The sequence below is a fragment of the Cucumis melo genome, chromosome 1 (assembly GCF_025177605.1).
Source record: "Cucumis melo cultivar AY chromosome 1, USDA_Cmelo_AY_1.0, whole genome shotgun sequence".
In the NCBI taxonomy this organism is placed as follows: domain Eukaryota; kingdom Viridiplantae; phylum Streptophyta; class Magnoliopsida; order Cucurbitales; family Cucurbitaceae; genus Cucumis; species Cucumis melo.
In genome coordinates, this window is record NC_066857.1 from 15,614,108 (window position 1) to 15,638,981 (window position 24,874).

The 24,874-nt window shown below is 35.8% G+C and overlaps 2 protein-coding genes across 2 annotated transcripts; both read right to left on the reverse strand.

The window, feature by feature from the left end:
- Positions 1–3,926: 3,926 nt before the first annotated feature.
- LOC103490237 (expansin-like A3) lies at positions 3,927–5,993 on the reverse strand. Its single transcript, XM_008449666.2, has 5 exons — positions 5,836–5,993; positions 5,563–5,675; positions 4,884–5,062; positions 4,669–4,801; positions 3,927–4,411 (listed from the first exon to the last, which is right to left on the reverse strand). The coding sequence occupies exons 1-5, from the start codon at positions 5,948–5,950 to the stop codon at positions 4,160–4,162; spliced, it is 792 nt and encodes a 263-aa protein (XP_008447888.1). The 5' UTR covers positions 5,951–5,993; the 3' UTR covers positions 3,927–4,159.
- A 3,746-nt stretch (positions 5,994–9,739) lies between these two features.
- LOC103490241 (expansin-like A2) lies at positions 9,740–11,659 on the reverse strand. Its single transcript, XM_008449671.2, has 5 exons — positions 11,511–11,659; positions 11,035–11,144; positions 10,752–10,930; positions 10,302–10,434; positions 9,740–10,164 (listed from the first exon to the last, which is right to left on the reverse strand). The coding sequence occupies exons 1-5, from the start codon at positions 11,635–11,637 to the stop codon at positions 9,907–9,909; spliced, it is 807 nt and encodes a 268-aa protein (XP_008447893.1). The 5' UTR covers positions 11,638–11,659; the 3' UTR covers positions 9,740–9,906.
- Positions 11,660–24,874: the final 13,215 nt, after the last annotated feature.

Genomic DNA, 24,874 nt, shown 5'->3' on the forward strand with positions numbered 1-24,874 from the left:
TTGAATTGGTTTCAACCCTTTTTTTTTAGAAAGTTAATTAATTTGAGAGAATTTTTGGAGAATCAAGTTAATTGGAGAATTTTACTGTCAACTAGGGAGTACCTTTGTTTGGCTAAAATCTCCAGGTAAGAGATTCTCCTACTAGACCTTCGAACTGAATTCAAGAGACCGAATGTAATTATGATTATGAATTGATGGTAGCTAAAATGCATAATTTGATGATAATGATTATACTGAGATTATGATGATAGTTGATGTTGATGATGATGACTGAGATTATTATGTTGATGATTGATGATGATGACTGATGTTATGTTAATGACCGATAGTATGTTGTTGATGACTGTTGATGATTGTTAATGCATGATATATTAATCACATGATTAAGGACGTTAAGATTAATACTCATGCCATGTTATGATGTTATGTTATGCTACATGCTATGGATAGGGTGTTCTGTTAACTTTGTCTATTAGAGTCGTACCTGCATGGGTGTCATTCGGGATCACCATCTATTTAGGACTGTGTGGTCCGACGGGACGCCAGTCTAGCATGGATATAGATATGATTCGAGTGATTCGACGGGGTTCTCGCATCCCGATTGTCTTAGTGTTACCCCCAGGTTCACTACAGACCAGCATGTCCTAGGTGCTCCCTCGGGACACCGAAGACCAGATTTTCGTTCCTACGGGAGCGCATGTTGCACGTGTTCGGGAACGTGCCAGAGATTGGGTACCATTTTCAGGACTCTAATGGGAAGTTAACAGACACCTAGCGGGACTAGTAGTAGGTCCCTTACTGAGTATATGTTTATACTCACTCTTTCTATGTTTAACATTTCAGGCGAAGGTAAAGGTAGAGAAAAGCTGGCGAGCGACAGAGAAGGATCCGTGACATGCCATATGGGGACTCAGTTTTGCTTCCGCGTTTATGTTTCAGTGTTTTAATATTCCGTTTTTAATGAAAATTTATTCTTCCCTCGTTTCAAAAAGTGTCTTTTGTCATTGTTTCCTTTTAGTAACGACCTCAGCTTAGTATAAAGAGTTGGGTCGTTACAGGTTTACTTTATTTTACTTTTATTTTAGCTAATTAGTTTTAGTATTTATATTTCAAATTAGTTTTAGGTTTTAGATTTTAAATTAGTTTTAGGTTTTGGATTTTGATTTAGTTGTAGGTTTTAGTATTGAATTCGAATTTAGTGTTCTTAGGATGTAAGATTGAAGTTGGAGATTGAAGTTGCCAGTACCATATTCTGCCAGCCATGTATTTAGATTTTGATTAAAGTGATAGCCACATACATAATACTTATATGATTGCATGCTTAGGTGAATAACGGTAAAGTTACTGATTGTAAAGAAGAAACAATTACCTTTGCAGTGGGATGTACTTTTGCTGATGGATGAATGTATATTGTATGTATGTTTGATATCAAACTTGTTGTATATTTCAGAATTACAATATGCTATATTGAAGCAGCGAAGAAAGAAAAGTAGCAATCAAGAGTTCAACATGGACTGTAGCTAGTATGATCATAGAGACATGGACAAAATGTGCAAAGAGGGAAGTTGGACAGAATGTAGCGTATGATCATAGAGACATGGACAGACTGTAGCTAGTAATAATGTTCAACTTCCCTCTTTGCACATTTTATCCATGTCCCTATGTTCATACTAGTTACAGTCATGTTGAGGCAATGTGAAGAAGTTGAGAAACTGACGTCAACACTTATAACTATGTTTTAAGTTTCATTTTTACTTTTTATTATTCATGTAATTTATGAACATACAAACGTGTAGATTTTTAATATTTTAATTAATATTAATATAAATTCGATTTGGTATTTTAATAATTTCTTTTTAATTTTACGTTAATTGTAATTCAATTTGGAATTTTAATAGTTTTTTTTATTAATTTTATGTTAATTGTGTTTTTAGAATGAATTTAAATCAGATAACACTCCCGATGCCGCATACTAGACGACGCTGACGTACTTGACGACGTCGACAGTAAGGTATTTGCGACAACGTTAACAAACGTCGGTAGTTTTCCACTACTAACGTGGTAACCATGTCGACGAACAGTGCATCGGTAGTAACCCTTTGCTAATGCCATACTATTTGCACGTCGGGAGTGCCTTTGACGACACTCTCTCATGACGCTCTTGCCGATGTCCATTTCTATGTCGATGTAGCCTTTCCTGACGTGGATCTAACATTTGTTGATGCATCTCTGCGTCGGTAGAACCCCTTCTTCTTGTAGTGAAAGAATTTGAGAAACCGATCACATAATAAGCTATATAACAAGCAACTTCAATTACATATACGAGAGTAAAAAGAAAAAGGGACAATTTCAAAGTGTCTTGTTGTAATACCAATCTCATCAATTGTGTTCTTCACCTTAGCTAGTTAAAACAAACGAGCAATTCTTAAACAAGTTAACCACATGTAATACCCCAGGCCAAGGATTCAAACCAGGATTTGAAATTAGGATTTAGCAATCGACATCCTCGATATTTCCTTGCATCATTTTCGACCAAGTTACATCATCCTTACCTGTCTTAAAAAGACCTTCAGAGACTGAATATTGTCAATCACCATAGACCAACACGAGTTCTTTCAGCATGTTATGTCCTCACTCACATGTTTCCTAGAAAAATTTTCAAGAGGTACTACAAGAAAAAAAATCTTTTTTGATACTAGAAAACATCGCGTCGGGAGTTCTTACTAACTCTCGATGCTATATGATATCCATGATCGGGAGCTAGTAACTCCCGACGCTGTATGTTTGACATCCGTCGAAAGTTCTTTTTGAAACCCCTCCACTTCAAATTAGCATGGTGACTATCTCCCGATGACATATGTTTGACGTAGGGAGCTCTTTTTAACTTCTGACGATTATTTTATGCGTCAGAAGTTCTTTCTAACTCCCAATGGTTATTTTACAATGTCGGGAGATTGTTTAAAAACTCCTAATTTCATATCCATACCTACACAAAACCCTTCTCTTTTTAAAACATTTATCTCATTAACATGCTTTCTTTTCTCTCTCTCCCTTCCTCTCCATCTTCCTCACGTTACTACGTACCATTATATTTTATATTCAAATTAAATGTACCATTTATATCCTAAAATCAAGACTAAGACAGAAAGAATAAATCGTTTTTCGTATAAGAAATGATGATTAGGCCTTACAAAGGGGAGAAGAATAATACATACGTTATTGAAAAATAAATTGTTTCTTCATAAGAGAAAGAATAATTAGGGCCTTAAAAAGTGGGAGAAGAAATGACATATGATTAGGAAATTAAAAAGGAAGAAGAAACAAGTTATTGAATGGTAGTTTGGGAATAATAACAAGTTTAAGATGGAGAGTATTTTAAAAAGTGAGAATTTTTTCATATTTGCAAAATACTAAAAATAATGTGTTATATTTACTCAATGATCATCATATTCTCAAAAGGCTACCCACTACGATTATTCTTTTTTTTTTCTTTAATTTTTGGTCGAAGAAAACTATAAACTTTAAGAGATTTAATTAATTATGAGGTTTTTCTATGGATGAGTCAATCATATCATAGTGATGTTAATATGAAAGGATCAAATCTTAAAAACTAACAAAAATTTAGTCTTCTGCTAACGTCACTAAGCCATCGTTTTGTCTAGAATGCATTATCACATTAGAGATGTTTCACTCTATGGTGAAATGGTTGGAACCCTCGTGCGATGCTCCTTTCAATCCTATTAAACTTAATTTGTAAAAATCAAATAATTATCAAAGGAAACGTTACTAATACAACTAATTGTGTCAATATTAGCCGAACTCAAATAGTTAACACCTAATTATATCCTGAACTAAAAGATGCAGAAATATTGAAAACCTCATCAAACTAATTAAAAAACAGTTATTGATCATAACCACGATATCTATTAAAAGGAAAAAAAAAAGTGTGTAAATATTTTATTTATTTAGCAATAGAATTCCCATTGAATTAATTCTTTGGGAGTAGATCGGTATACAAGCAAGGAATACATACTTCCCTCACAATAAGTTGTGTAGAGAAAACTTATTCAAAATTAATAATAGTATGAAGAAATTTTTATAAAAAAGTATATGTAAATTGGTATTAATTAAATTCACTATACTTAATTAATCAATTAATTCATTTCCATGGTTTATCACCACACTGTGATCTTGGGCAACCTTCTTTGGCAATGTCGTAAATTTGAACTCCAGTATCGTATATGGCTCCAACTTCCCAATCGACAGGAAGAACATATTCTGCCCAAACCCATTTTCCGTCGTATCCTGAAGTAAATGCCATTCTCATTTGTAATGCTCCATTTGGTACTTTATTTGTATCCCAGACTGCTCCATAATTTCTTCTTAAGCTCACCCATTCATATGAACCAACCTGTAGTCATAACAACAAAATCATCTTTGATCAGTATTATTCTCTATTCTCAAGTTTTCGGTTTCGTTTCGGAGTGATAATGAAGGAGGGCCTCACAATTTTGATAACAAACACGGATTACTCTTTCTCATTTGTCAAACCAAATCATAAAAGAATTTTTTTAAGGATTCAAAATAAGTTTTGATGCTATAAAATCACATCCAAAAGTAATTTTAACCATTTAAAAAATTACTCGTATACAGTGATTTTGAGTTTACCTCAGCTATATCGACAGCCACAATCTCTGTTTGGCCACCTTGGTACAAAAGTTTAAGAGCTAAATAATTTGGATTATAACTTGATTCTTCAACTCGTACAGCCAAGTTTTTGTTTTTGTATCCACAAGGTATCCTACGATAATATCAGAAAATTAATTGAACACTCACAATTATATCAATATAAATATTGTTATTATAAAAATATAATTGATCACCTCTTATATTCTACATCCACAATTCCAGTATTCAAAAGCTCTTGACCTTTTCCTTTTAAAGCCATGGCAGAAAAAGCTTTTCTACTTAGAACAAAATCTACTCTGCTATCGTAATTTTGATCTGTCAATACTACTTTGCTCCCTGCTGTATTGCATAGTCTTTTGTCTTTGCATCTTACCTACAAAAACAAATAATACATTTACAATAGATAAATTTTCAAGAAAAGGAAAACCTCCCAAAATTAAAGAGAATTTTTTTAAAATTGAAAAAATTAATAGCTCTTTGTTTTTAAAATTTATGCCTTTTTTCCCCCTTAACTTTTTAATCAAATTTTCGAAGATATTAGCACAATTCTAAAAACAAAATTAACTTTTTAAATGGGTAATCACAGTAACAATTTTAGGGTTAATAATCAAAGGTATATCAACGTTTAAAAAGATTGCAAATATAGCAAAGTCAATCAAACTAATAGACTCTTATAGTCTATAAGTGATATTAATATCTCCAATATGGTCTATCAGTAATAAACTTCTATCATTATTAAAATTATACATAGTGTAATATAATCTATAATAGGATAGACTTAGAGAATTAAAATTTAAATTTGTTTATATATATCTATAAATTTTTCTATATTTATTGTGGTATATCTATAAATACTTGACGATGAGAATTTACCTGAAAACATGCTCCACACCCAGCTCCTTGTTTGTAGAGAGAAGGTACAGCAGCTGAAAAGTAGCCATCGGTAAATTCCAATGCCAAGTCTCCATAACCACATGCTCCTCCATCTACATCAAATTATAATACCAAAATAAATTAGATATGCTACCATATCTGGGGATTATCACAAACATATGTAAACATAACTATATGATCAAAATATTTAGCAAATAAAAATGAAATTGATCAAAATAAAACAACTATTATTTATTTATATATATATTTTACATGAAGTAGGTGAATCTCCATAATAATGAGTAGCTTTAGACCGATGAATACAACGATCACAAGCATTAGCAAAAGAGACAAGAAAGAAGAAGAACAAGCTAAGGAACCAAGCCATTTTTGGAAGAAATTAATTACTTAATTGTTAACTATGAATTGTGATAGAGAATATTTAAGGAGAGGATGAATGTTCTTATATATATATATATACACTGTAATTGCTAGCTTCTTAATAATGTAAAAAGATTGGTGAGTGTTGTGCCAAGATTGACTTTATAATAATTTTTAAATGCCCTTGGAATTTGAATTACCAAACTTAATTCGGTTGAGAGAATTGAAAAACAATGGGATGCTTTCAAATTTTAAAGATTGTAATTAAAATGAGTGGAAATGGTTTTTTTGAACATATATACTTCAAACAACACAACAACAATGTCATTAGTTTTGCAAGCTTATTTGAAGTTTTCTCTGTTACTCAATTTTCAATTTGGATTTGATTTAAATGTATATTTTATATTTTTAAAATCACTATAATAATACTAAAATTTGATTGGTTGAAACGACTAGTTAGCATATTTAGTTTTTAATATAAAAAAAATGGTAATCAAATCAAGTCCTAGGTTAAGCAGGATATATTTGATGCAATCTATAATGTTAATTTAACTTTAGTAATATATATAGAAAAAAAATATATAACTTCGTTCCTTTCTTAACCTTGATATATGATATATATATATATATATGATTAGCATTATTAGTAGAAATTTACATGTTTACGGTAATGTAAATATAGATCAACCGTATGTCAAATCTTCATACCTTAAAAGAAAAATATATGTCTACCTAATTTAATTTTTAGAAAATCAAATAAGTAGCATAAGATTACGAAAATAAGGATCATAATCTTAAGAATTTCAAAGTGATTCATGATTAATTTAAAATATATATTTTCAAAATTACATGAATAAAATATTATTGTTTATGATCAATTAATTAATAAAGTTCATTTTCTTGAAAAAAAACAAAAATTGTGTATGTGAATGAAGCATATATACCTTGATATAGTGAAAAAAAAAAGAAGGTATGATGTATTAATAATCAACATGCATGTCAAAGCCAATAGAATGGGTACAATCTTATCTTTATTTGTTTAAGCCAATAGAATGGGTACAATCTTATCTTTATTTGTTTAATTGTATTATAATAATAATAATAATCAATGACTAATAATGTAGGAATGATAAAATTCATATAGATGTCAAAGGTGTAAATAATTAATTGAATTAAAAGGGACTTTTGTGATATAACGCACAAACTTGACCATAGAGTATTAGAGAAATTAACAAAGGCCAGCCGTTGATTCATGAGATTGTTTGTACTTTTGTTGAATTTTGATGCTATTCCAATAGGTGACGAAGTTAGTAAAACTATTGGCAATTGTTGTAATAATGGTAAAAAGAAAAAGAGTCATTTAGTAATTCAGACTTTGGCTTTGAACTTATCATCAAATGAAATCATTGTTTTGACCAAGAGATTGAATTTCATTAAATAATATATGACAAAAATTTGCGACTTCAAATGTTCTTTTTCTCTAACATTACTAAAATGTACATGGCTTATTATAACGACAAAATTACCTTTTTAATCTTTTAAGTTTTGATGAAATATGGGTTTTATCTCTAAGTATTAAAAATGAACATTTTAGTTTTCATGTTTATAATAATAGATCTATTTGGTTCTCGATTTTTTAAAATGTACTTTTTTAATCTTTGAATTTTACAATATAGGTTTATAAGATCCTAGAAGTATTTTATCTTTTATTTTTTAAAACTAATTATGTGATATTTAAAATTTTAAAAAGTAATTTTAGAGGGGATATATGATTTCTCAGAAGTTATTCCTCTAATTTAAAATGTTATATAATTATTTAAAATAAAAAAATATAAAGTTATTGGAAGGATCTTTTAAACCTATTTTTTAAAAACTCGGGTACTAAAAAATGTACATTTTGAAAACTTGGGGACCAAATGAGTCTATTCTTATAAACTTATGGACTAAAAAAGTTTATTTTTAAAGTTCAATGGCCAAATACACACATCAAAACTTAGGAACTAAAAAGTTGTTTATCCCTATTAATTATTAACTTTACAAATTTAGGTTAGGAACTAAAAGGTGGCATTCACCTCAATACATATATTCAATTTACATTAGGGTATTAAGAAAACCATCGACAAAAATCCAACTCAACCTGTGCAGTTTGGGTTAAATTTAAATAAATATTACTTTTGGATTAGATTAGTTCAAGAGTTCACCTAAAGTAACTCAAATCAATCTGAACCTATCCGAACTTATTATTAACTTCAATATGCACATATTTTTTTTTTTCACTTATGATATAATTGTATAATACACAAATTTATTTTTGTTTTTGATAGTTTATTCATCAATTAACTCCTAGAAAATAGTGTTCAACACTTTAAAAAGAAGAGAATGACATAAATTGAAATTGAGTTGTTGAGCTTAATCAAAAATATGAAATTAATCAAGTTCAATTTCTATGTATTAACATTTTACGTCTTTTAGAACAAAAATTTAGATAAAAGTTGTGTTTTGAGTTCACTCAAAATAATTTGAATCAATTCAACCCAATTATTTCATTGTTGGGGTTGAGTTGGGTTCGTGTTTTTTGAAAGTTATTTAGGTTGAAGAAGTTCGGAACCTAGACGACTAGATTGATTCTAAATAGTACTCCACATTTTTCCCTTGCTTCGACTTTCTTGCTCTCTCTCGTTACATTCTTTTTACCATTATTATTTTAATTCCTTTTTGTCTTGCTATCTTCGGTCTCATTTTGGCTTTCGACCTCCCTCTCTCATTTGCTCTTATAGAAAATTTCTCCTTGCTTTGGCTTTCTTGCTCTCCCTCTCTCGCCCTTTGCAACTATCAACTTCAAATTTTGAACTTTTTTTTAAAGAAAAAGCACAAATGTGACCGTTGGCTCCTTTTTTCCTTTGCTCGCACTCTCTCTCCCCTTTGAGAAATTTTTAAGAACAAAAATGGTCATTTGCCCTTTTTCCTCTCTTTGTGCCTTTCCATCTCTTCCATTGTTTCTTATGAGATTTTCAACTTAACCGTTGGAGAAAGTTTTAAGAAGAAACTCAAAAGACTACTCGTCAATTCCTTTTTTTCTTTTCTCTTTTTTTTATCTCTTCTATCTGTGTCTTTTCCCTCTCCCTCTCCCTAGCAGAAAGAAACTCTCACATAAAAACTCATGGCTAAAGCAAAACTCATGGTCTTGTCAATATATTAGGGTTTTGGGATGAAGTTCTATGTTTTTGTCTAGCTCAATTCGCATAGAAAATGTGCTTCAAATCTCAACAAAAAAGTCATAAAGTTTGAGACCTACGAAAACTTAGATACGAATACGAAACAACAGTTATACAGTGCAATGTCATTTTTTAGAATCTACGACACGCACAATAAAGACATGTTTATTACATTTTTAAAAATATATAAACATATAATATCTTTATAAAAGAAATCAAAGGGGATGGATTGATGCATCCTATATCCTTAAAGAACTTGACTTGACGTACTTTACACTAAAAATTTTTTCTTAGTGTACCCAATATGTATGTCTAACATATTTGTTGCACTAACAAAAGTTTGATGCGTGTCTAACAAGAATCGAAGTATTGTCCAAGTGTCCAATGCGTGTTGGACAGAGGCACGCTGGCCAAAATTGAAGTGTACTTTGTGTCCTTTGTTTGAGGTCTGTGTCGTGGACTAAAACGAATCAAAGAGACATCATGAACAGGTAGATCATAATGATAAAGAGAACAAAGATAAAGAAACAAGAGGGGTCATAAATATATTTTTGATAATAAAAATTTAAAGAACCATACCATTTATTATTTCATAATGGAACAGTAATGAGCTTTTATTAAAATTTTGAATACAAATGAGGAATGAACACACCCATTTTCGATGTTGGATTGCTAATTCGAATTCCTGTTTCATGCAATAATGAAACTTATTGAATACATATGTAATATATAAGAAGGAATTTTTGGATTACTTCCATGGCAAATCACCACACTGGTTTCTTGGGCAAGTTTCTTTATCAATGTTATTAATTTGAATTCCAGTATCATAAATCTCTCCATTTTCCCAATCTTCAGGAAGATCATTAACTGCCCAATATAAGTTTTCAATTTGATTGTTCTCTGAAGTTACAACAATCTTCAATTGCAATGCTCCTTCAAGTTGTTTGTTTATATCCCAAATTGCACCATAATTTCTCTTCATGCTTTCCCAATTATCTGAACCAACCTATTAAATTTCATGCAAAATTAAACAATAATAAACCTCAATTTCATTTATTTGATCAAAACCAGCTCTTATTCAGTTATATATCAATTAATGAAGTTTAATGTGTTATTGGTTTTGTGTTGAATTTTGAAACTTACTTCAGCTATCTCAACTCTTGTTATTTCTGTTTGGCCACCTTGGTAAAGGAATTTAAGGGCTAAGTAGAATGGCTTTTGGCTCCATTCTTCCACTCTCACTAACAAATTCTTGTTTTTGTATGTACATGGTATCCTGTGCCAAAACATATCAAACTCACCAAAGTTAGTTGATATATATTTTTGTATATGGAAGTGATCATAATATATATCATTTATGATTCATATTATTATTAAAAAGATCATGAAAGTGTGAGCTATATCTTTGAAAACCACTATTTTAGAGTTCAAAACTTGGTTTGATATTTTGAAAACGCGAGTGATAGAAAAAAAATAAAACCTAGAGGTGGAGATTAGATATGTTTCATAGTTTAATTTATCAAAATCCAAAAACATATGAAAAGGAATTAACTTTATTATTAAAGCAATGCTAATAATTAATTAAATGGTCACCTCTTATATTCCACATCAATAGTGCCAAGATTGAGAAGTTCGTTAGTCTTATTCTTTAAAGCCATTGAAGCATATGCTTTCTTGCTGAGGACAAAATCATATCTGTTATCATAATTTTGATCTGTTGCAACAACTTTAGTTCCAACACGGCTGCAAAATCTCCTGTCCTTACACCTTACCTTTAAAAACCCAATACAAACACTTACTATATTAAAGGGATAAAGTTAAAAGATTTAAAAGAAAAAATATATATAAAAGAATGACTAAATTATAAAATATTTACTTGGAAACAGGAACCACATCCAGCACCCTGTTTAAAAAGGGAAGGAACAACACCAGCAGCATACCCATTGGATAATTCAAATGCCAAAGCCCCATATCCACATGCCCCATCTGCATTAGAAGAACTAATTAATCATACATATATTAAATGAAGAGTAACGGTTAGATGTAACCTAATATACATATATCTCATGCAACTGCTTTTTATCTACTCTTTGAGGAGTGTTTTCAAAAGATCGAGCCAACATTTTTTTTTAAAAAAATAAAGTTGGTTTTCGGGTTTCAGAATTTGGTGTAAGAAAACATTGAAATACATAGTAAAAAAGTTGTAAAGAATACAAACACAAATTTTAGAACCTACAAATCAAATGGTTATCCAGCAAGACATGAAATATTGTATCTAAACATATATTTGATGATCCAAAGACCATCAAGATCTTAAGAAAAAAAATGGCAATGAAAGTATAGAATCTTTACATGGAATAGGGGTATCATCATAGTAATAAGCAGCTTTAGATTGATGAACACAACGATTACAAGTAGCTGCAGCTGAAGCTGAAGCTGAAGAGACAAGAAAGAAGAGAAGAGCAAGACAAAGAGCCATATTTTGGTAATCAAATAATGATAATGGTGAGAAACAAAGCAACAAGAATGATGGTTATATAGGGTTTCAAAGGTCAAAAAACAGTGGATAGAAATTAAGTTGTGTGGTTCTCCTAAAAGGCCAATTGATTTTTGGATATGTATGATGGTTTTTTTTATTGCATTAGGTATACTAGGAGGGAGAATGTAAATCATAGAAAGATTATTTTAAAGAGCATTAAAGATGGAAGTAAAAATCCATGTCTCTCTCAAACAGTAGAATCAATGGAATTTTTGTATGATATGGTCAAAACTATGTGGCCATATTTGATTATACCCAACTGCACTTCAGTACAAGTTAAGTTTTGGGCTATTTGTTTGATTGTTTTTTGGGATGAGTTAGGCTGCCTAATGAACTTATTTATTTATATTATTTTGTTAAAATATATTTTTTTTAATTTTAGTTTTCAATATAAATCTTAAAATCTAATATAGATGGTTTGTTTATTGTAATTTTTTTTTGTTAAATTACAAAAATAGCTCCGTCGACTAGATGATGAGATAGTTATAGTTATATACTTAAATATAGAAATTGAGCCTTGAAACGTACATGATTATAGAAATTATGACAATTACATGTTTGAGGGCTCAATTTTTATCATTTGAAGCCACTTTTTACAACTATATAAAGTTTGAGGGTCCAATTTTAACAAATTGAATAACTTTGACGAGTTCATTGATGGAGAGAGAAAAATAGAAAAAGAAACATATATTGAGGGAGAAAATTGGTAATTCACACAATTCAGAGTCGATGGTTAGCTGAATGCGCGACAAGGTTACAAACGGTCGATGGAGGTAAGCAGAGGGAAGGTGGAGGAATGGCTGAGATGGAGCTGGTACATGATCAACATGAGCTGGTTGGTGAAAGGAGACATTGAGAGCGAGAGGTTTCGGTACGTGTGAAGAAGAAGTTTAGTAATTTTTTTTAACTATACTTAGATACATATTATATTAGAAATGTATCGTTATAAAGTATATCAATGATATAAATTAGTATATCATTATCAGGTACAACAATACTATTTTAGTCAAGTTTTCACCATTTACAAACAAGTACATTATTGTGGTCAAATTTATCAAGAGTATATTAGTCAAGTGTATCAATAATATAAATAATTGTTTCATTTTCAAGTTTATAAATAGTATATTTATAACGTCCCAAAATTTGAAATTTAATTTTATTATCTTAAGTGTAGTTATTGAAATTTTGGATGTTTTAAATTAAGTGATTTATGAATATTTGATTTTTATTAAACATTAAGAAAATACCTAATGGTGATATTTTATTTGAGAAAAAGATTGATGTGATTGGTTGGTTTTGAATTTAAAATGGATATTTGATGGGTTTAAATGAAGAAAGAGATGGAGTGGTTTTATTTGAAGTAAAGGGAAAAGGTAAAAGAAAAATAATAATAATCATATTATTAATTTTTCTTTAAAAAGGTCATTGAGATTCGTGCATCATTAAACCATCATCTTCTTCATTGAGAAAGAAAAGAAAAAAAACCGTAAATCCTTTTAGAAAACTCTAGTCGTCGCCTAGTTCAGTCACACCGCCGCCTAGCTCCGTCGCAACCCGCAGCCCTAGCAGCGGATCTACTAGTCTTAAGCCGCCGAACGTCGCAATCGGTCATCGTCCGCTCTCGCCGCCGCCGAAGAACGCCGTGGTATGAGCAGCCACCGAGTCGATCCGTGCACCATCCTCCGTTCGCAACTCCGAGCCAAAGCGACGTCGTTTGAGCCGCTTCCGTCGTCATCTGCTCCGATCCGTCATCACCGCCTCGTTTCGTCGTCGACCATTAGAGTTCACCGCCACCTGGTCAGCGCCGCATCGTCGAAAGATCGAGCGCTCAGTCTCCATCGTGAAACCCGACCCGCGCCCTTCGCCGTTAAACTGGACCTGACCCGCGTCTCTTCTCCGCAATCCGACCCGCGCCTTCGACGCAGACAGTCGAACCCGAACCTGCGCCTACACCCGAGCCTGCTCCAGCCACCTGCGTAAGCCACGCGTGCCTTAGCTAAGCCGCACACCTGCGCCTGCCTCCAACCGCGAGTCGCGCCGTCCAGTCGAGCCATCAAGCTATTTTGAGCCACAAGCCTATTTTTTTCCTTTTCACTTGTTTTGGTAAGTTGATTGGGTTTTGGAATACCCAATTAAGATTAAAATTTTTGGATCTTAAATAATTTAATTTTGGGTTAAATTAAGTTATTTCTCTTAAAGGACAGTTTGGACCAAGTGATTTTGGAGTGTGGGATTTCTCCACTTAAAGACTTATTCGTTGCAACCTCGACCTCGGGTAAGTTATTTCAACTGAATTCTTGGGTCCTTGGTCGTTTGATGATTAAACTATGAAAATTGATGTTTTCTAACCATTTAGGACTTCCCTGCTTGGAAAGCGTTATTTTGCTGTTAGAACTCGTTTGAGCAAATCTCCAGGTAAGAGATTCTACTACTAGACCTACGAATGAAATTAAGAGGTCGCATATATTTTAGTTGTGCACATTGATAACTAGATTGCATAACGGCATGGTAATTATAATGATGATATGACATGACATGATGTTATGATATGACTTGATGATGTGATGATGATTTGTTACGTGCATGTTATGGTTAGGGTGTATGTTAGCTTATCCTATTAGAGTCGTACCTGCATGGGCAGAGGTTAGGGTGTATGTTAGCTTATCCTATTTGTTACGTGCTAGTTTTTGGGTACCACTTTCAGGACTCTAATAGGAAGTTAACAGGCCCCTAGCAGGACTAGTAGTGGATCCCTTACTGAGTATTTTATACTCACTCTTTCCATTTCTAGTTTTCAGGCAAGGGCAGAGGTAAAGGCAAAGGCAAGCTGGCGAGCGACCAGAATTGACCGTGGCGAGCCATAGGGATCTTTTGCTTCTGCTTTATGTCATAGTTCAGACTTTAATGTTTGCATTTTAGTTTATTCTTTATTTGTTATTTTATTTCTTTAAAATTAGATAGTTATTTTATTTCTTGAAAATTAGATAGGGACCGAGTTAGAGTTTTATTTTTATACTTATCACTAAGCACATTTGGTTATGCTTTTAAATGAAAATTTTGAGGTTTTGTTTTATTTTTTCATCCAAACTTTACAAATTTTATTTATCTTTTAAATTAGTAATGGTTTCAACTTAGTATAAGGAGTTGGGTCGTTATAGTTGGTATCAGAGCCTATGTTTTAGGTTCTGCAGACTGACTTACAACGTAATTCTTTGTTTTGTTTCGTTTTACCCCTATGGCTATACAGTCCTTCGTCACTCGCCTGAATAAAAATAGATAGTATGAATGTTTTGATTATTGTGGTGAAAAGTTTCTACTGTTGAAATTTAAGAAAAATGTCGCCGCATAGAGGTGCACGTCGAGGGGGTGGTAGGGAAGGCAGAGGAGCTGGACGTACCCAGCCGAAGGAGCAACCTGCTGTGCAGGCAGCCAACCCTACCGCACCTGTCACCCAGGCGGATCTCGCCGCGATGGAGCAGCGATATCAGGACATGCTACAGACTGCTTTAGCACATTTCATGTTGCCTAGCAGACCTAGACCGCCCCTCCTCCAGCCCCTGTGGAAGCTCAGCTCGCGCCAGTTCAACTATCGACAGAGGCCAAACATCTGAGAGACTTTAGGAAGTACAATCCTAAAACGTTTGACGGAGCCATGGATAACCCCACCAAGGCCCAGATGTGGTTGACCTCTATAGAGAAGATCTTCAGGTACATGAAATGCCCTGATGACTAGAAGGTTCAGTGCGCAATTTTCTTCCTGGACGATAGAGGCACCGTGTATGGTGGGAGACTGCTTAGAGGATGTTGGGTGGAGATGTCAGCAAGATAACCTGGGAGCAGTTCAAGGAGAGCTTCTATGCTCAGTTCTTTTCTGCCAACGTGAAGTACGCGAAGCAGCAAGAGTTCCTGAACTTGGAGAAGGGCGACATGACGGTGGAGCAGTATGACGCTGAGTTTGACATGCTATCCCGCTTTGCCTCTGATGTTGTGAAGGATAAGGATGCTAGGACCAAGAAGTTCGTCAGAGGTCTCAGACTAGACCTCCAGGATATTGTTCAAGCTCTCAGGCCAACCACTCATGCTGATGCTTTACGCCTGGCACTAGACTTGAGTCTGCATGAGAGAGCTGATCCGTGTAAGGCTACCGGCAGAGGATCAACCCTTGGTCAAAAGAGGAAGGTTGAGTCGCAGCCTGACGTGACACCGTAGCGAAATCTGAGGTCAGAAGGTGTCTTCCAACAGCATCCTCAGGAGCTTGCAGCAGCTGGGAGAACCTTGAGAGAGCTACCCATTTGTCCTAGTTGTGGGAGAGTTCATAGAGGTCGTTGCTTAGCCGGCAGCGAAGTTTTCTTCAGGTGCAGACAACCAGGGTATATCTCTGACGCTTGTCCTTGAAAACTCATTGAGACTACCCTGCACCAGCCTCCCACTTTCCAGTAGGGAAGAGTTTTTGCCACTTCTCGTCAGGAGGCCGAGCGAGCTGGTCCAGTGGTGACAGGTACGCTCCCAATCTTGGGGCACTATGCTTTTGTGCTGTTTGACTCTGGGTCATCCCATTTGTTCATATTCTCTGTGTTCGTTCAGCATGTTGGTTTAAAGGTAGAACCGTTGAGTGGTGTTTTGTCTGTTTCTACTTCATCTGGGAGGTTTTGTTGTTTAAAGAAAAGATAAAGGCATGTCAGATAGAGATAGCAAACCAGATGTTAGATGTGACCTTACTAGTGTTAGACATGCAGGATTTTGACATAATCCTAGGCATGGATTGGCTGTCTTCTAACCATGCAAGTATAGACTGTTTCCATAAGGAAGTTGTTTTTAACCCTTCCTCTGGGACTAGTTTCAAATTTAAGGGGGCAGGAATCAAATGTATACCCAAGGTCATCTCCGCTATGAAGGCTACTAAAGTATTCAACCAGGGTACATGGAGCATCTTGGCAAGCGTATTAGTGGTAAGGGAGTACCCTAATGTATTCCCTGACGAGCTTCTAGGACTTCCACCTCCTAGGAAGATAGACTTCGCCATTGAGTTAGAGGCAGACACTGCTCCTATCTCGAGGGCCCCTTACAGAATGAGGCCAACTGAGTTAAAGGAGTTGAAGGTGCAGTTGCAGAAGTTGCTGGACAAGGGTTTTATCCGACCAGTGTGTCACCTTGGGGAACACCAGTGTTGTTCGTGAAGAAGAAGCATGGGTCAATGCGCCTTTGCATTGACTACAGAGAGTTGAACAAGGTGACAGTCAAGAACCGCTACCCCTTGCCCAAGATTGATGATTTATTCAATCAGCTGCAAGGAGCCACCGTCTTTTGTAAGATCGACCTACGATCAGGCTACCACCAGCTGAGGATCACGGATAGTGATATTCCTAAGACCGCTTTCCGTTTCAGATACGGGCATTACGAGTTCATTGTGATGTCTTTTGGTTTGACTAATGCTCCTATGGTATTCATGGACTTGATGAACAGAGTGTTTAAGGATTTGTTAGACACGTTTGTTATAGTTTTCATTGACGACATTTTGATTTACTCCAAGACTGAGGCTGAGCATGAGGAGCATTTGCATCCGGTTTTAGAGACTCTTCGAGCTAATAAGTTGTATGCCAAGTTCTCCAAGTGTGAGTTTTGGCTGAAGAAGGTGACTTTTCTCGGCCATGTGGTTTCCAGTGAGGGAATTTCTGTGGACCCAGCAAAGATTGAAGCGGTTACCAGTTGGCCTCGACCGTCTACAGTTAGCGAGATTCGTAGTTTCCTGGGTTTGGCAGGTTACTACAGGAGGTTCGTGGAAGACTTCTCTCGTATAGCCAGTCCCTTGACTCAGTTGACTAGGAAGGGGACTCCTTTTGTTTGGAGCCCAGCTTGTGAGAGTAGCTTCCAGGAGCTTAAGCAGAAGCTTGTGTCTGCACCAGTCCTTATAGTGCTAGATGGATCTGGAAGTTTCGTGATCTACAGTGATGCCTCAAAGAAAGGACTAGGTTGTGTTTGATGCAGCAAGGTAAGGTAGTTGCTTATGCCTCCCGTCAGTTGAAGAGTCATGAGCAGAACTACCCTACCCATGACCTAGAGTTGGCAGCAGTGGTTTGCGCACTAAAGATATGGAGACACTACCTGTACGGTAAGAGGATACAGATTTTCACTGACCATAAGAGCCTAAAGTACTTTTTCACCCAGAAGAAGTTGAACATGAGACAGAGAAGATGACTTGAGTTGGTGAAGGATTATGACTTCGAGATTCTGTACTACCCAGGTAAGGCAAATGTAGTAGCTGATGTGCTGAGTAGGAAGGTTGCACATTCTGCAGCGCATATCACAAAGCAAGCTCCCTTGCTCAGAGATTTTGAGAGAGCCGAGATCGCAGTCTCGATAGGGGAAGTTACCTTACAGTTGACTCAGTTGTTAGTGCAGCGGACCTTGAGACAGAGGATTATTGTTGCTTAACTAAATGATCCTTATTTGGTCAAGAAGCGTCGTTTAGTAGAGGTAGGGAAAGGTGAGATTTCTCCATATCCTCGGATGATGGCCTTACGTTTGATGGACGTTTGTACGTGCCGGAAGACAATGCAGTCAAGACAGAGCTTTTGAATGAGGCTCACAGTTCTCCATTTACTATACACCCTGGAAGTACGAAGATGTACCAAGACTTGAGGTGTGTCTATTGGTGGAGGAACATGAAGAGAGAAGTGGCAGACTTCGTCAGTAGGTGCTTGGTATGTCAGCAGTTGAAGGCACCAAGACAGAAGCCAGCAGGTTTGTTGCAACCCTTGAGTGTACCAGGCTAGAAATAGGAGAGCGTTTCGATGGACTTCATTACAGGACTATCCAGGACTCTAAAGGGCTATACAGTCATTTGGGTTGTTGTTGAAAGACTCACGAAGTCAGCTCACTTTGTTCCAGGGAAATCCACTTACACTGCCAGTAAGTGGGGACAGTTATATATGACCGAGATAGTAACACTGCATGGAGTACTTGTATCTATCGTTTCTGACATAGATGCTCGTATCACATCGAAATTCTGGAAAGGACTTCAGCTTGCATTGGGCACGAGGTTAGACTTCAGCACAGCCTTTCACCTTCAGACTGATGGTCAAACGGAGAGGTTGAACCAGATTCTGGAGGACATGCTGCGAGCTTGTGTGCTAGAGTTTTCAGGGAGTTGGGACTCTCATTTACATTTGGAGTTCGCCTTTAATAACAGTTATCAGGCCACCATTGGTATGACGCCGTTTGAAGCTCTATATAGTAGGTGTTGCAAATCTCCTGTTTCTTGGGGAGAGGTAGGTGAACAGAGACTGCTAGGCCCTGAGTTAGTGCAGACCACCAATGCAACCATACAGAAGATTAGAGCTCGTATGTTGACAGCACAGAGCAGACAGAAGAGTTATGCTGATGTACGGCATAAGGATCTCGAGTTTGATGTGGGAGACATGGTCTTTCTGAAGGTAGCACCTATGAAGGGTGTTCTGAGGTTCAAAAAGAAGGGGAAGCTAAGTCCACGTTTAGTAGGGCCATTTGAGATACTGGACCGGATTGGCCCTCTAGCTTATCGTTTGGCGTTACCCCCATCATTTTCTGCAGTACATGATGTATTCCATGTCTCCATGCTGAGAAAGTATGTCGCAGACCCGACACATGTAGTTGACTTCCAGCCATTGCAAATTAATAAGAACTTGAGCTACGAGGAGCAACCTGTTGAGATTTTGGCAAGAGAGGTCAAGATGCTCTGTAATCGAGGAATTGTATTGGTCAAAGTTCTTTGGCGAAACCACGAAGTTGAAGAGGCCACATGGGAGACAGAAAAGGACATGAGAGCACAGTACATCGAGCTGTTCGAGGATTAGAACTTTTGAGGACAAAAGTTTTTCAAAGGAGGGAAGATTGCAACGCCCCAAAATTTGGAGTTTCATTTTATTAAGTGTAGTTATTGAAATTTTGGATGTTTTGAATTAAGTGATTTATGAATATTTGATTTTTATTAGACATTAAGAAAATACCTAATGGTGATATTTTATTTGAGAAAAAGATTGATGTGATTGGTTGGTTTTGAATTTAAAATGGAGATTTGATGGGTTTAAATGAAGAAAGAGATGAAGTGGTTTTATTTGAAGTAAATTAGGGAAAAGGTAAAGGTTCGGACTCATATTCCTTTAAATTCAAAGAAATTTCACATTTGAACTCGCAAAGTGGGATTTTAGTCATGGAGGAGATTCCATGCTGTCGGGATTTGATGTCTGCCACCTCATTCTTTTCAAGCCTTTCTGATCATAGGCTTTCTCTTTAGAAGTATACCGCGTGTTGTTGTTTAGGGCCAGCATGTTCCCATCTTTATGCCTTTTTGTACATAATCGCCACACATTCTCTTTCTTCTTCCTTAGTTCAATTTCTTGTGGGGAAACTTCCAGCCTTTCCCCCTTTTCCGCGTGAGAAAGAGTAAGAAATATGATTATTATTATTTTTCTTTAAAAAGGTCATTGGGATCCATGCACCATTAAACCATCATCTTCTTCATTGAGAAAGAAAAGAAAAAAAAAACCTTAAATCTTTTTAGAAAACCCTAGCCGCCGCCTAGTTCAGCCGCGTCGTCGCCTAGCTCCCCCGCAATCTGTAACCCGAGCTGCAGGTCTGTTAGTCTTCAGCCGCCGAACGTCGCAATCGGTCATCGTCCGCTCTCGCAACCGTCGAGTTGGTTTGTGTGTTGTCCTCTGTTCGCAGCTCCGAGCCAAAGCGACGTTATCCGAGCTGCTTCCGTCATCATCGGTGTCGATCCGTCATCTGCCAGCCCGTTCCATTGTGATCGATGGTGTTCGCCGCCACCTGGTCAGCGTCGCGTCGTCAGAAGATCGAGCGCTCAGTCTCCGTCGTGAAACCCGACCCGCGCCCTTCGCTGCTAAGTCAGACCTGACCCGCGTCTCTTCTCTGCAACCTGATCCGCGCCTTCGACCCGGACAGCCGAACCCGAACCCGTGCCTTCACCCGAGCCTGCTCCAACCATCCGCGTGAGACGTGTGTGCCTTTGTCGAGCCACACGTCTGCGCCTGCCTCCAGCTGCGAGTCACGTCTACCTCCAGCCGTGAGCCGCGCCATCCAGCCAACCTGCACCTGCCTCCAGTCGGGAGCTGCGTTATCCAGCTGAGTCGTCAAGCTATTTTGAGCCACAAGCCTATTTTTATCCTTTTCACCTGTTTTAGTAAGTTGATTGGGTTTTGGAATACCCAATTAAGATTAAAAATTTTGGATCTTAAATAATTTAATTTTGGGTTAAATTAAATTATTTCTCTTAAAGGACAGTTTGGACCAAGTGATTTTGGAGCGTGGGATTTCTCCACTTAAAGGCTTATTTGTTGCAACCTCGACCTTAGGTAAGTTATTTCAACTGAATTCTTGGGTCCTTGGTCGTTTGATGATTAAGTTATAAAAATTGGTGTTTTCTAACCATTTAAGACTTCGCTGCTTGGAAAGCGTGATTTTGCTGTTAGAACTCGTTTGAGCAAATCTCCAGGTAAGAGATTCTACTACTAGCCCTACGAATGAAATTAAGAGGTCGCATATATTTTAGTTGTGCACATTGATAACTAGATTGCATAACGGTATGGTAATTAATGATGATATGACATGACATGATGTTATGATATGACTTGATGATGTGATGATGTTTTGTTACGTGCATGTTATGGTTAGGGTGTATGTTAGCTTATCCTATTAGAGTCTTACCTGCATGGGTGTCCTTTGGGATCACCACCTTTTTAGAACTGCGCAGTCGGACGGGACCGCCAGTCTGGCATTAACATAGACATGGCTCGAGTGGTTTGACGGGATTCGAGTGGTTTGACGGGATCCCTTGCAGCCCGATTGTCTTAGTGTTTCCTCCGGGTACACTATAGACCAGATTGTCCTAGGCGTTTCTTTGGGATCACCGAAGACCAGTTATGTTCCTCCGGGATCACATGTTGCACGTGTTTGGGAACGTACCAGTTCTTGGGTACCACTTTCAAGACTCTAATGGGAAGTTAACAGGCACCTAGCGGGGCTAGTAGTGGGTCCCTTACTAAGTATTTTATACTCACTCTTTCCATTTCTATTTTTCAGGCAGGGGCAGAGGTAAGGACAAAGGCAAGCTGGCGAGCGACCAGAAGTGACAGTGGCGAGCCATAGGGATCTTTTGCTTCCGCTTTATGTCATAGTTCAGACTTTAATGTTTGCATTTTAGTTTATTCTTTATTTGTTATTTTATTTTCTTAAAAATTAGATAGGGCCCGAGTTAGGATTTTATTTTTATACTTATCTCTAATTGCATTTGTTATGCTTTTAAATGAAAATTTTGAGGTTTTGTTTTATTTTTTCATCCAAACTTTACAAATTTTATTTATCTTTTAAATTAGTAATGGCTTTGACTTAGTATAAGGAGTTGGGTCGTTACAATATTAGTCAAAGTTCATTCAACAATATAAACATGTGGTACATTATTTTCAAGTTTATGAACAGTGTATTAGTCAAGTGCATCGACAATGTATAATTAAACAAATGGCACATCATTATCAAGTTTATCATCAATATATTAATCTAGTGTATCAACGGTATATCAGTCAAGTGTATCAACTATTAAAAATCGATATTGGTTATATTTATTAAAAGTTAATTGACGTTTATCTATATTGGTTTGTTGGTTGTCTCTATAAATGTTCCACAAGATGTCTCTAGAAATACAAATCTTGCATTTGTTTTTTATTTGAAAAATTCCACGTGTGATTTTGAAAAGGGCTATTTTTCGTTACCTAGAAATGTCCTACAATCTATTTCTTGTCTCTGGAAAATTTTCTCGATTTTTTTCATTTGTTAAGCTTTTGTAAATTTTCAATGGAGTTGTTTTTCCTTGGTCAATGTGCATATTCAAGGGCAAAGTTATATTCTTGCAAGGCATCTCTGCATGTTTACGACATGGAGCAGTCGACTTAGTTTCCAACAGGAGTAAAATTGAAGCCGCAACAAGAGTATAAGTTTAGAAGGTGTTATTGAATATCCAAATATATGCTAAAATGGTATACAAATAGAGATAGTTTTGATTAGTCATCCAAATTGGATCATCATTTTTTTTTTTTTTGTGGGAAAGGTATTATATAGTACCCCACAACACTTTCGAAAGAAAACGACCTCGAAGAAAAAAGATGATTTTTATGTTAGTTTTAATTTCCATATATGTTATTGGTCAATGTTAAAATAAATAATAATAGACAATAATTCTGAGTGGCCAAAGAGCATTAGAAATTGAATTTAATTTTACCTTCCAATGTAAATATAGGGAATCAACTTCTTGAAATCTAATTTCATTTCCTAATTACCATCATAGGAGGAAAATTTTACTAAAGAGATTTGTGAAAAATCCTTTACAAAAAAAAATAATTCCAATAATTTTTTTATTATGAAATCATTTATTTTTTTAAAAAGAAAATGTATGAATTGAAATTTTTATTATTTTTAGTTGTAGGAAAAAGAAAAATGCACATTTTACAAGAAAGTGGATTTTTCTAAATATATAGGAAAAAAAGGAAAGGATATGCAGTGTAGCAACTTGCAAGTACAAAAGGTTTTCTATTTTTCACGTGAAGGTGCTCCCAAGATTTTTCGTCTTCCTCATGTTTAGGAGAGTATTCTTTACGAAGTTTAAACTATTGAACAAGATGGGGCATTGACACAGCTTTAGCAGTAGTTATGTTGAACCTCTTTAACACTTTCATAGCATAGTCATACAAAAGTTAACTAATTAATTGGCTGAACGATTTCTCAAGATCTACATCTCAAGTATTCTCAAAGGGTCAGCTTCAACTAATTTCTTTTTAACTGATGCCGTGTCAAAGATATCGTTAGAATTTAATTTCCAATTAGGCCAAAAGGCTCCTCTGTCTGATAGTGGCACTGTAAGGGAGGATTTGATATCCATCCATAACTGATTTTCATGTTCTCGGAGAAGGCGGTTGATTTGGATATCCCAATTATTTGTGATTGGATTCCAAAAATCTTTGATGCTTCCATTTTTATTTTTGGAAAGAGCATATAGGCGAGGGGCATATAATGATAGGGATGTTGGGTTTTATGTCCTAAAACTCGTAGATAGTAAATATAATCAATTGACTGCCATTAATCAAGTGTTTTATTATTATAATTTCAATAAGTGTTATTGATTATATTATTAGTTTTGTCTTAATAACCTAAATCCAATAAACTAACATCCTAAGCTGTTTGATGAGTCTTGAACATTATGTAGAGACATACAGGGATCAATGTTCAAGATCAGCTTAAAGGGTCTATAGTATAGGGTTAAGGTTGGATACCTTATCCTGTTAAGGTTGTAGATCTACCTGAAGGGGTAAAACCTATAGGGTGTAAATGGATCTATAAGAGAAAGAGAGATTCAGCTGGGAAGGTACAGACCTTTAAAGCGAGACTTGTAGCAAAAGGGTATACCCAAAGGGAAGGGGTTGACTATGAGAAAACTTTTTCTCCTGTTGCTATGTTAAAGTCTATAAGGATTCTCTTGTCCATCGCCACATTTTATGATTATGAAATATGGCAAATGGATGTCAAGACTGCTTTTCTGAATGGCAATCTTGAAGAGAGTATCTTTATGTCTCAGCCCGAGGGGTTCATAACCCAAGGTCAAGAGCAAAAAGTTTGCAAGCTGAATCGATCCATTTATGGGTTGAAACAATCATCCAGATCTTGGAACATTAGGTTTGATACTGCGATCAAATCCTACGGTTTTGACCAAAACGTTGATGAACCTTGTGTATATAAGAAAGTCAACAAAGGAAAAGTAGCTTTCTTAGTACTTTATGTGGACAATATCCTCCTCATTAGGAATGATGTGGGATACCTTACTGACGTTAAAGCTTGAGCCCAATTCCAAATGAAAGATTTAGGAGAGGCACAATATGTTCTTGGGATCCAAATCATATGAGATTGTAAGAACAAAATGCTAGCATTGTCTCAAGCAACCTATATCGACAAAATGTTGGTTCGATATTCGATGCAGAACTCTAAGAAGGGTTTATTACCTTTCAGGCATGGGGTTCACTTGTCTAAGGAACAGTGTCCTAAGACACCTCAAGAAGTTGAGGATATGAGACGTATTCTCCATGCCTCAGCTGTGGGCAGCTTAATGTATGATATGCTCTGCACTAGGCCAGACATT

Bases quoted from the DNA above. Each gene is read 5' to 3' on its own strand.
- LOC103490241 (XM_008449671.2), bottom strand. From the start codon at position 11,637: ATGGCTCTTTGTCTTGCTCTTCTCTTCTTTCTTGTCTCTTCAGCTTCA. The intron at 11,145-11,510 runs GTAAAGATTCTA...CTTCTAATGCAG, and splicing joins TGATGATACCCCTATTCCAT to ATGGGGCATGTGGATATGGG. The intron at 10,435-10,751 runs GTGACCATTTAA...GTTTTGGCACAG, and splicing joins ATTGATGTGGAATATAAGAG to GATACCATGTACATACAAAA.
- LOC103490237 (XM_008449666.2), bottom strand. From the start codon at position 5,950: ATGGCTTGGTTCCTTAGCTTGTTCTTCTTCTTTCTTGTCTCTTTTGCT. The intron at 5,676-5,835 runs GTAAAATATATA...AATTTGATGTAG, and splicing joins TGGAGATTCACCTACTTCAT to ATGGAGGAGCATGTGGTTAT. The intron at 5,063-5,562 runs GTAAATTCTCAT...TTGTTTTTGTAG, and splicing joins GGTGTGGAGCATGTTTTCAG to GTAAGATGCAAAGACAAAAG.